The 12,533-nt window shown below is 45.8% G+C and overlaps 1 protein-coding gene across 1 annotated transcript in view; it reads right to left on the reverse strand.

Moving 5' to 3' along the window:
• Positions 1-4,597: 4,597 nt before the first annotated feature.
• Positions 4,598-12,533, reverse strand: part of GPBP1L1 (GC-rich promoter binding protein 1 like 1) — a 39,055-nt gene continuing 31,119 nt past the window's right edge. Inside the window, exons 3-12 of the mRNA XM_069981255.1 lie at positions 12,383-12,505; positions 11,692-11,821; positions 10,214-10,503; positions 10,030-10,102; positions 9,454-9,647; positions 9,107-9,223; positions 8,459-8,617; positions 7,540-7,670; positions 7,101-7,203; positions 4,598-5,553 (exon numbers count right to left, since the gene is read on the reverse strand). Of these exons, the coding sequence (XP_069837356.1) occupies positions 5,401-5,553; positions 7,101-7,203; positions 7,540-7,670; positions 8,459-8,617; positions 9,107-9,223; positions 9,454-9,647; positions 10,030-10,102; positions 10,214-10,503; positions 11,692-11,821; positions 12,383-12,442 (1,410 nt within the window). The 5' untranslated portion in view covers positions 12,443-12,505 and the 3' untranslated portion in view covers positions 4,598-5,400. The remainder of the gene's footprint in view (positions 5,554-7,100; positions 7,204-7,539; positions 7,671-8,458; positions 8,618-9,106; positions 9,224-9,453; positions 9,648-10,029; positions 10,103-10,213; positions 10,504-11,691; positions 11,822-12,382; positions 12,506-12,533) is intronic.

Genomic DNA, 12,533 nt, shown 5'->3' on the forward strand with positions numbered 1-12,533 from the left:
TCCATAGACTTACTATGGTTTGGAACACTTGCACTGTGATGGCACTACCAACATAGGTGTGAATACCGCCTAACGCAAGGATTCTGTAACACCAGAACACATGACTACAGTGTGAACAGAGCCCTGTATACTACAAACACAGGGCGGCCTGGGAGCTGCAGCTCTGCAATAACTGGAGAGAAACAGGTTGGGGAACAATGTTGTCATGACCATCAGTGCATGCTGGGAGCTGTAGTAGAAGGCTGCCATGGCATGATGGGAGTTGTAGCTTTGTGAGGAGGAAAACTGGGGAACACTGCATTTAAAGTGTCACTGTCGTTTAATTTTTTTTTTTTTTTTGCAGAAATCAATAGTCCAGGCGATTTTAAGAAACCTTGTAACTGGGTTTATTGGCCGAAAAATACATTTTTATCATGAGAAAGCAGTTTGACGCTCTCCCCCCTGTCTTCATGGTTTTCTTATGAGAGGGGAGGGGTGGAGGGAGATGAGGCACCAAAGCAGGACAATAAAGAGTTAAAGGGGTAGTGCAGCGTTAGAAAATTATTCACTAAATAACACACATTACAAAGTTATACAACTTTGTAATGTATGTTATGTTAGTGAATGGCCCCCTTCCCCGCACCAGCCCTCCTTCATGCCAGCCCCCCTCTGCCGCGTCATTAGCTGCTCAGCCGCGATTGGCTGAGCATAACTGTGCTCAGCCAATCGCGGCTGAGCAGCTGATGACGCGGCAGAGGGTGGCCGGCACGAAGGACAGTCAGAGCGGCCTCCCGAAGATTACATCATTGTCACAAGATGGCGTACGGGGGGTCAACACGAATCAGGTGAGTATAAAGCACTACCCTTCCAGGGGTGGCGTGGGTGGGTTGGAACACGGGGAAGGGGGCCATTCACTAACATAACACACATTACAAAGTTGTATAACTTTGTAATGTGTGTTGTTTAGTGAATAATTGTTTAGCGCAGCACTACCCCTTTAATTTACAGCTACATCATAAATTAACCCTTAATCCCTTGTTCTCTGCTGGTGACTAATCTCCCTCCTCTCCATAGGTTACACAGGGCTCAACTGATGTAAAAGAGTCGAGATTTTACTGATGAGCAGTGAATGAGAGATAATAAAACCAATTACAAAGTTTCTTAAAATCGCCTGTACTATTGATTTCTGCAAAAAAAAAATTAAATATTAAGACGCTGAGGCCCGACACCGGCAGAAGAACGGATCTCCCCCCGCGATCACATCGCAGGGGGGAGATCCGTCCCACTAGACACCAGGGATGTGAGGTCTGAAGCTTTTCAATGCAGCTGTCAGGTTTGACAGCTGCATTGAAGTGCTTAATTAGCCGGCAGGGCAACGGGACCCGCGACAGCTAATAGAGGCACTGCCCAGCTGCAGATATCAGCCGGGAGCGGCGGGACCCCTCTCTGAACTCCCCCCGCGGCACCACGGTACGTCATGGGTCGCTAAGGGGTTAGGGTGGGCATTTGAGATGAGCAGATCCGAGCATGTGGCATTTGATTACCAGTGGCTGAAGAAGTTGGATGTAGCCTATGGTCATTTTCCAGAACTCTCCTAGGGTGGGTTCACACTACAGAATAGGAGCGGATTCCGTCGCTCGCCACCACGCATCTCCACCTGTGCCATAGGCTCCATTCTATAGTCTAACGACACATCAATTCTTTCAGCAGACAGAATTCACCCGACCATAGAATGGAGTCTATGGCACAGGCGGAGATTTGCATGGCTGCCAGTGGGGGCGAGCTGCAAAATCCACCCAGACATGAACGTTTCTGTGCACAGCTCTAGAATTGCTTATGTCTCTAAGAACAAAGGCGTCTGGCACTGATTTTCCATTACTCCAACCCCTATCTCCATCAACACCACCAGCGTCAGGAGAGCCCTATACACCTCATACAGACTCCTGAACCTTTGGATGTATGGACCCTTAGGCCACTCCTAAAACTTTCCTCCATGTATCCAGCCATACAATTTTTCAAGCTTGGTCTACATGACGACTTTGCTCAAACAGGATAAAATATCACAGTATGTTATCTAATGACTGTGAGTGTGGTCACACACACTTCATACAGGGCATACAGCAGCTGATAAGTACTGGAAGACTTGCATAGTACGGTTAAAAAAAAAAAGACACCTATCCAAGTTCAACCAAGGATGGGATGGATGAAGGGTATTATCTATACATATGCATTCATCTTTATTTATGCGAAGAACTTGTCTAAGCCTGTTTTGAGGCCCTGTACTGTTTTTGCTAAAGTTACAAATCTATAACTTTTGACGTGTTAATTTAAAAAGATCTTTTTTCTGGAGTTCCCCCTTAAAGTCTACTTGCCTTTATAATTTTTAAAATCTAAATTAGCAGATGTGATATGAAGCAAGTTTGCCATTTACATTTTTACAAATGACAGTTTTCTGACTTTTTTTCCCCCCAAAGACTCTAAACATAGGAAGTGCTATGTTTCCCGCGCCATCTGAGCGCTCACAGAGAGAAGGCAGTCGTGTGATTGATGAACACATTGAGCCGTGACTCTCTGTACTGGCCGAAATTCCTGTGTTTAGTCTCTTTTTTTAAACCAGCACAAGTCAGGAAATCTGCCTTCCGCAGACTGGACCTGGATTTCTGGTAAGTACAGCTTTGTTTTACAGCATGATAACAAAGAATATTGTGTATATTGCAAACTGCTAACATCTACGTAACCCATTGCGGAGTAGTGCCGCCGGCCGGGGCGCCTTTAGCAGGGGTTACATCCACATCCTGTTGCTAATCATATGATACTAAGTATTTTCGAAGGATTTACTACTGGCGTATACACCGGATCTTCAACACACATGGGAAACTACAAATCAGCATTGTGAAAGAGGACAAACAGGTAATTAATATCCTTTTAGTCTTCCAACTAGTGTTTTATTTTATACTACACCAATACACATTTGGGATTGCCTTAGCATTGCGCTGACTGTCAATTTAATTACCTTGATATATTTTAACCCTCAATGAACCTACGGGTGTTCATATTTTGACTATTAGCAGCATTTCATAGTGTAAGCGCTAGTGAGAGGTTACACCTCATTCGTATCTCTATATTGCAAACTTGCTTTATATCACACCTACTGTTCATTTTGAAAGTTGTAACAGGTACACTTTAAGGCTTCAACGCAGCATAACTCTCCGCCTGCCTCAGGGTGCCATAGCCTGTCTATGGGAGGGCTTGCGCGTCATCCGCCGCTCTCCGCTTGAAGAATTGACATGTGAATTCTATAAGCAGAGAGTGGTGGCAGCGGAGGCACACGAGCCCTCCCTTATACAGGCTATGGCACCCTGAGGCAGGCAGAGTTCCGCTGCAAAATTCCACCTGATTTTCTCAGTGTGAACATACCCTAAGATGGCAAAAACAGGTGCAATACTCATGACAAATGGATGGTTTCTCCAGGACATCACTAATCCCAATTTCTGGGGTCCCAGAAGAAAAACTGATGCGTGGATGAAGCCTAATAGGAAACTATGACCAAAGGTTCCCCATGACATCTATTCACAGTGTGTGTGTGTGTTTGCCACTTTTAAAGTTAAAGCGACTCTGTACCCACAATGTGCCTCCCCAAACCACTTGTACCTTCCGATAGCCGCTTTCAATCCAAGATCTGTCCTGGGGTTCGTTCTGCAGGTGAGGCAGTTATTGTAAAAAAAAAAAAATGTTAAACTTGCAGCCTGGTGTCAAATAGGCGTGGCCTAGAATGTCTGTGCCCTAGGACTGCACCGCCCCTCCTCCCCACCCTCTTCACCATTTGAACACCCCAGGCAGGATTTCTGCTATTCATCAGTTGTCTGATCACTGCACATGTGTTGGATTGTTAAAGCACATGTGCAGTATTCACACAAATGATTAGGAGCAATCGTGCCCAGGTGCATTCCTGATGATGAAGAGGGTGGGGAGGAGGGATGGAGGGGCGTCGCAGGTCTAGGGCACAGACACTCTAGGCCACGCCAATTAGACACAGGGCTGCAAGTTTAAATGTTTTTTTTTTGGACAATAACTGCATCACCTGCCGAACGGACCCCAGGACAGATCTTGGATTAAAAGCATCTGACTGACGGCGCAAGCTGCTACCTGTGACTACATCACAGGTAGCCAGACTACAATTCCCATCATGCCTGAACAGCTAAAGCTTGGTCTGTCCAGGTATGATGGGAATTGTAGTATTGCAACAGTTGGAGAGCTGGGAGCTTGACAGCCCTGGCCTACGGGATGGGACACTGCCTAGATTACATAGATGCTTTCAATGAGTCTGTAGAGGACAGCTCTGCCGCTCGACTGTATATTAACAACGATGCTTGAATTTTTATGAACCCTTTAAGTTTTTTGGCATATATTTGACCTTAAACTGCATTGCATTTAGACCCAAATACAAAGCCTTTCCAAGAACGATGGGAGTTGTAGCTGTGCAACAGCAGCAGAGCACAAGTTCGGGGAATACTCTGACACTTCAAACATGTGATTCCCAGCCGCATTCACAGCGCCTGCCCCATGTGACCGAGGCCCTGCCTCCTGCTCGCAGCCTCACAAAAGAAGACGACACGACTTGAGTTTGCCAAACTGATGCAAAATATTTATTCCAAGTTATTAGCTGCAGTGCTGACGTGGCCCTCACATACAGGTAACCAGTTCTCTGTAAATAATGTTATCAAAATAATCTTCTGAAATCTTCCCCAACAATGGTCATTTGTTTGTTTTTAGGTTTTTTTTTTTAACTTTATTTTTTTAAATTTTTTTTACCCAAATCTTGTTTTATTTTACAATCCACCCTGAATGTCAAGGCTCTGAGAGAAAAAAAAAAAAAGAAAAGAAAAAGGAAAACACGATTCTTCTGAATATCTTACAGATGCAAAGTCATTCCCCCTTAAAACAAATGCAAGCTATGAGCTTCGAGACAAAGTACCCGCCGTACGTATCGCTGCAGAACATTGACGCATCATTGCGGTCCCGATGATCACAGGAGGAAAAAAAAAAAGTGAGCGTTTATCCAAACAGTGATTGGTTTTAGTGGGTTAACTTGGATTTAAATTTGAAATAGTTAGAAGCTTCGCTGCCTGCAAATGATTTGTGTCAAACTCCATTAAAAACAAGGAGGAGGACATAAGGGAAACAAGACCAAAATGGCGCCCGCTGACCTAGAGAGCCAGTACATAAACACGTGTGTGTCTAGGAAGCATAAAAAGACAATGCGCGCACCTCCCCCCTCCCCCCCAGAAAAAAAAAGCTTTTGCAACATTATGTCCTGTTTTCCACAAAATACTTGAGCGCTATTCTGCAGGGCGGAGGCCGCAGCTCAGAGGACTCCAGACTGATGATACAAGAAGGGTGAGATCTGTTGCGTCTTCAGGATCAAGATTCATCGTCTGAAGTGTCTGTGGTGCTTGTGTCGGAGTCAGAGCACTCGCTGGGGTCGGGGGTCAGGGGGCCACGCCAAGCAAAGAGTAGAGCGCATCTTCGGGGCTGCCTGAGGAAGCCGTTCTGTCCTGTGCCATTTCTTCTCAGCTATAAGAAATACGATAAATAAAACATGAAAAACTTCAAAGGAGTTTTAACTCAAAAGTGACAAAAACAACCATGACCGTGTAACAACCTAACGTGATGATGGTATAGTCAGAGCCTGTAGCAATCACAGGGAACTCCTCAATTCCATCAGGTCACAAGGTTTCTCTGTAACCCAATTAGAGACTGGGGAAACCCTATGAAGTCAGCGCATCTGCCTGTAGATCACATTGGTCCATTCAAGGACTGACAGCAGAGGGTGCAGGGGCTTCTGGTACGTTTGCATGGAGCGAATATTCGCTTAATCGATTGTAACGATTTCGAAGTAACAAAGTGTTTTTATAGAACGATCAGCATTTAGATGGAACGATATATAGTTTGAAAAATATTGCGATCTTTTTAAGATCGCTTAAGCCTCTCACACACACAGGGTGAATTGTTGACAGACTGTTTACACAAAGCGATCTGTGAATTTTTAGCGAACAACCAGCGATGATTTGAGACCATGTTAAAAGAACAATGAACTATTTATCGTTCACCGCTTGATGGTTTGCTGTGTTTACACAAGGCGATTATCGCTTAAAGGGAACCTGTCACCCCCCGTGCCGGGGTGACAGGCTCCCGACCCCCCCTACAGCCCCCTATACTCACCTGATCCCTCCGGGTCACGGATATCTCAGCCGCTGCAGCCCGGCGCGCGCGCTGAGAGAGGAGTCCAACGCTCATAGAGAATGACGGAGCGCTGGACTCTCCTGTCATTCTCTATGAGCGTTGGACTCATCTCTCAGCGCGCGCGCCAGGCTGCGGCGGCTGAGATCTCCGTGACCCGACCGGATTCAGAAGCGGGACCCGGCGGGATCAGGTGAGTATAGGGGGCTGTAGTGGGGGGTCGGGAGCCTGAAACCCCGGCACGGGGGGTGACAGGTTCCCTTTAAATGCAATCATTATCCGATAATCGCTTTTACAACCCCCCAACCCTTTATAACAGTGACACTTTAAGGCAAGTTAATCACAAGAGTTACAGATTCAAATGCAGTATTACATTTGTGTGGAACTACAACTACATGCACCACTGCAGTTTTAGTGGAAGGAACATGATGACACTAGAAGTAAGTGATGCCTGTGCCCAGCCACGACTGCTGGACCCCATTGCACCAATTTACTGTATTTTTCAGATTATAAAATCGCACAGTTAGCGTAGTGTCTAGAGTTCAGAGTACTTCCAGTATGTTCAGGTTTGCGTGGGTCTCCTATGTCTGTATCCATGTTTTCCAGGCAGCCCTAGGTTTGCATCCATCTTCTCCAGGCAGATGAATTCAACGGCCGAGCGATCAGGTTTGCGCAAACCCGAATTAATATAGGTTTGCTCGTCTCTAGACACTATGCTCGCCGCCAAAGGTGCTTCTTACAGTCCGAAAAACAGTAAATTGGTGCTGCAGCTGTGTCAGTCTGAAGAGAGGTGGGATCCAGCAGTTGTAGGTGGATACAGATATTGCCGATCTCTGCTTCAGTGAAAAATCAAAAGAAATGACAATGAAAATCCTATTGACCTGCTGAGATTTAATGTGAAACTCCTGAAGCTCCTCTTCGGTCAGGGGCAGACAATCCTCGTCATTCTCTGGAGATTCTTGCCATCCCATCTCTTTCAAAAGCCTAAAAGGACAAAACATTAATTTAATTTAAAAAACCCCCCTGCACAATGATGGACTAAAGTAGTAATTCTATGCGAGGCAGCACCAGCTGGAGACTCTTGTCTTAGGATATTAGGCTCAGGATACAGATCTTCTGAAACCGCTAGAGAAGACGTCGGGCTCAGAGATTATCATTTAAGTAATTTGCTACTATAAGTCTACAGTATAATTTACTTTGTGTTGTCTTAGCATCCAGGGGCAAATCTGTAACTGCATAAGCCAAAAGGACACAGACCACCAAAGGGATAGGTTAAAAACCTGGTGGATGTGACAGTATTACTCATATCTAGCCTTTTACCGGTGTTCTGCTTCCAGTGAGTATGACAGCCGATCCCGTGCCTCCTCCCCAGAGATGCCGTTGTGATGGCCGCCCACGTCTATGTGCTCTGCAGAATTGTCGTTATGATCCAGAGGACACCGACTCTGTTCCTGTACAAAGGGGAAACAGGTAACCAAATGCTAACGTAAGGAAATTACACTATTTCCAGTAACAGTCGGTCTTTATATGCAGTAAGTGGACACCTCCTTATGTTTAGCATCAACAGCAGCTACACCTGCTGACCTGAAATCTTCATAGGCAGACACTACCAGCAGTACCGGTCATAATGAGGAGCCCAGTGACTGGCATCCTCTGGTAAGATCGCCCTGGTCATCTGCAAGACTAAGAGCTATAGGGGATGATTTGGTGCCCGCACAACACATCACATTGATTCAATGCAATGCCTCACGCGCCTCCACTCTCCGGCCAAAGAATTGACATGTCAGTTCTTTGAGCGGACAGTGGAGGCGCGCAAGGGATCGTACTGAATCAATGGGACATGCTCAATTTCAAGCAGCATCTGCGGCTTGGCCTCTGCTTGAAATTCCGCCACTTTTACTCAGTGTAAACTGGCCTTACAAGTGTTTTTCCCCCCACAAACTCAACACAAATATCCAGAGAAAAGGCGACAAGTGTCTGATAACAGGTGATCAGATTTGTGCACTGTATCCCACTAAACTCTGGGCTATCTTCGTGAGGCCTATAAAATTAAACGGAGCAGCACTGCACATGTCTGACCGCCTAACCATTCAAACACTGGAATAGGAGACTCCTATATTTGTGGGAGTCCTAGAGGTCGGGCCCCTTCCTCTATCACATACTTCTATTCTGTAGCCAGGCGATAAGTATCGTTGGTGCAACATTCCCTTTATATCAGATTTTAATGAGCCAAACTTACATCTTCCAGTTTATCGCCATCTCTGTCCTCTGTCTGGTCAGGGTCCTGCTCGTCTTTTAGTGCCTTGAGAAACTCGCTCTTCTTGTCTGGGACTCGTCGAGTCATGCGGGTGAGACGTGAGATGCTGAGCTCCAGCGGTGGGGTGACACTGGCTGTGTTCTGTACAGGACAAGACAAGAAGCACAGAATAGACGTGATCCAACAAAGCTCTGCACAGCAGCCTCTTCTACAGATGTGTCTGTATCCCTGACATTACTAATATAAAACTAAAGAGAACACATCCACAATTTACACTATAAAAGATGTAAAATGTGAGACCAGAAGATTCTCTTGCAAGGAGCTGCATGCCATGGTCACTATAATAACTGAGGGATCGCTGGTGGGACCTCAGGGTAATGGCTGTTACAGCTGGGAACTGAAACTTTCCAAAATGTGACAGGTTGGTGGATCAACATTTATGATCACATATACCGTTTGTCCACATAGACAAATACTGTTTGCATCCAGTCCTAAAATGCATTAAGAGTGCACAACAACTGCAATAGTAGAGCCAAGCGCTGCCAGGACAAAGGGATTTACCAGATCTGCCTCTGCTACAGGACATGGTAATGGATAACAAGGAGCAGCTAATGCTCTTCGGTAGGTTACCTCCTTTGGTGAGGACAATACAGGTGCCGGGGCCAACACTGGGCTGGTGAAAGAGGAATCTCTGTTGAAGAACGAGCTGGATTTGGGTTCCCGGCCATTTGCTTTCCAGGGGCCAGGCTGTAAGAAGATGACAAGTTAGTGATTGTAGCAGGTAAAAAGGGGTTATATAAATAAAATGTATTTAAGACCCTGTGGATTAGTATCTAATAAGAGGGGATGCATCCCCTTAAACCCCAATGATGATCAAAATTTGGGTCATACAGACAATGGTTCTGCCTATTGAATGCTGTAACCAGAGTTTTGCTGAGACGCAATGGTTACAAATAAATTCTTCTATTGGATATTACCTTAGTGGATGAGGTTGCTGGTTTGGGAACCAGGTTTTTGTACACAATTGGCCCGGAGGGGCTGGTCTTGCTGTTTCCATTGGAAAGGTGAGGTACAGGAGATGCAAATGCAGCAGAGAAAGCGGATGGATCGTCCTTGGAGATCTTCTTGATGACCAGCATCTTGAGGGGCTGCTTAGCACTGGGAGGATTTTCTACAGACAAACACAATTTATTACAGCGCTGCTGACACAACAAGCACAAATGGACTAATAAATCCGCCACAAGAACAATGTCTTATAACCTGACACTGTGCAAAAAGACTGAAGATACAGGCCCCTTGTGGCTAGAAATACTCTGCCAGTGGCTGCCTATGCCATCCTTCCTGTGCTGTATGGTGCAGTAACAGGGACAGTAAACTCATGACAACCACATCTCATCTGTTTGTGCTAAAAATACATAAGCAGAATTCTGATTGCAGCTCTGGATGTGGAGACAGGATGTAAGCTACTGAGATTATGAGTAAACTATGCCAGAATGTGGAACACAACAAGATTCTTCCTGCACCAAATAGGTAAAACAAATCGCCTCACATACCCCAGACTCCTGTCGGGGTCCCTGTCTGCTTGTTTTGAACAACCTGCTTCCCGGGCTCAGGATTTAAAGATGGCTGCAATAAACATAAAGGTAAAAGTTACAATAAATCATTGTACAGAAAAAGTGTTATACAAACATGGACAAATAACCTGTATATAGTAATTGATCACATGTGGATACGTACAAAGTCTTCCTCTTCGAACTGTGGCTTCTTCTTGTCCGCGTTCTTTTCCTCTCTGGTCTCGGACGGTTGCTTGTCCTGCAGGGCAACGTTCTTACGGAGAGCGCTGCCGTTCCGGTGGCGATGGCCGGCATTCCCTGTCCCATTACTGCCATTACTTCCTCTCTGCAGCGGGCCATCCTGCTGACCCCGTGACACACCATGCCACCCTGCCTGTGACGAAGCGTTTGTTCCTTTCGAGACCCCGGAGTCCACTGAATCATGGCGTAGAAGGGATGGCTGATGCCATGAGTCTGAAGGGGCGAGACCATGGTAAATAATATAAGCGATCCTCTGTGACCTAAAGAGCTTGGACGTTACACTGATACATTACAGAGAATTGTCTAGACTGGATGCAACTGTACTAAATCATCAGCTGTGAGAAGAATTAGGTCTATGGATGTGAACAAGAATAAATGTTCTCATTCACTGACGGTACGCGTTAAAAATGATGAATTTAAAGCGTTACCGTCACATGAATGAACAAGTCACAAACATAACACACATTAAGATGGGTTGGGGTCTCACTGCTGGGACCCTCTCTGATCATTAGTTATAACTAGATACAGCATGTGAGCATGTGGCAGAGCTTTTCACTCTCTAGTCCCACTCATTGCATTAGATGGGCTTCATTATAAGTCTATGGAGCCAGTGTCCAGCAATGAGCTAGATCGGCCAGCCAGGGAGTAAAAGCATGCTGTCACGGACTTCACTGGGCCTTGGGTAATGATGAGAGAGGGTGTCTGAGACCCTGACCCATCTTAACTTCTGACATGTCAAATGACCGTAACACTTTAAAGTATTATTGAAGTTTGATACATGATGGCTCATACAGGATGTGCCCTATAGGACCTGGTAGTGTTACACATGGATTATGCTGCAGAAGCTACGTCTGTACATTAGATGATAGGGCGAGATCCCTTGTATTTCTGTGACTTAACACAGCAGGCTCATTTTTCAGCATAGATCATGACACTTATTGCACTGTATGTTGGCGCAGGGCAGAATCCACACAGCAAATTGTGCCACGTCTAAACACACCCTTAAGGATGATTTCCCATGAAGCCTAAACATAACTTCCCAGCCACCCCCAGGCTGTATGCAGTGATTGGACATGGTCAGACTCAGGAGGCACAAATTTCAGCTGCCTTAGCCGTTTTTTGGCTTCCCAACCATATCCGTCACCGATAAGAAGCTTCAACCTGACAAGTTGCAAAAGTGTCTGGCTGCTGCATTACACATTGGCACATTGAGTGCAGAGCTGCAGGGGCTCTTCTGCTGTGTGCATGGAAATCCCAGGAGATGAGCGACACTGGAGCCTTCCTGCAGCTTTAAGGGCACGATCACATGATCTAGTAGAAAGCCATGTTAAGGCTTCACTGGCAAGTTTCTTTAAAGTAAATGTCATGTGCAGTAGTATGAGTTTCAGGCTTGCGGCTCACCTCCTGTGGTGCGTAGGGGACCATTGTTGAAGAATCCATCAGAAGAATTGTGTCTTCTGCGACTCACTCCCAAACGGCCCTCGCCCCTAGGAAGGTGCTCTCCATGTTTTTCGACAACGCCTGCAGAGGACTGAGCCAGAGAGGAGACAGAGTGAAACCTGGTACATGCATGTCATAGGTATAATACATGGAGCAGGACTGTTCTCACCCCCTAAATATTCCTACAATGCTTTACAATTAGAAATCTCTACCCTGCGCAGGTACTGCTGCTTCTCTACAGATCCTAGCAGTCTGTGACGTGATGGGAACAGGAAACCTTGCCAAGGTTAATATGGTAAAATAGATCCCCCATGCCCTGATGCTGAGACTTAACTGAAGAAGTTACCAGACCCACTCTATGAACCGATAGACTAAGCTGATCAACTATTGATTTTACTTTACTAGTAGTGGTCTCCACGTCTGGATAAGATAGCAGCTCTTAAAGGGGTTATCCAGTGCTACAAAAACATGGCCACTTTCTTTCAAAGACAACATGACTCTTGTCTCCAATTCAGGTGCGGTTTGCAATTAGGCTCCATTCACTTCAATGGAACTGAGCAGCAAAACACCGCCCAAGCTGGAGACAAGAGCGGTGCTGTCTCTGGAAGAAAGTGGTCATGTTTTTGTAGCGCAAGGATGATGAGTGTTTTACCTTGGTGGACTGAGGTGTGGAGAAGCTAAGCCAAGCAGGAACAAAGTCATGCTGCGCCATTTAGGTTGTAGATCTTCTAGCACTGAATCGAGGCATTAATCCTCATGGCCAAGGCAGGGACTGCTGAAAGACAAAGTCACAACAACCTTCA

Source organism: Dendropsophus ebraccatus, chromosome 8 (genome assembly GCF_027789765.1).
Source record: "Dendropsophus ebraccatus isolate aDenEbr1 chromosome 8, aDenEbr1.pat, whole genome shotgun sequence".
Taxonomy (NCBI): domain Eukaryota; kingdom Metazoa; phylum Chordata; class Amphibia; order Anura; family Hylidae; genus Dendropsophus; species Dendropsophus ebraccatus.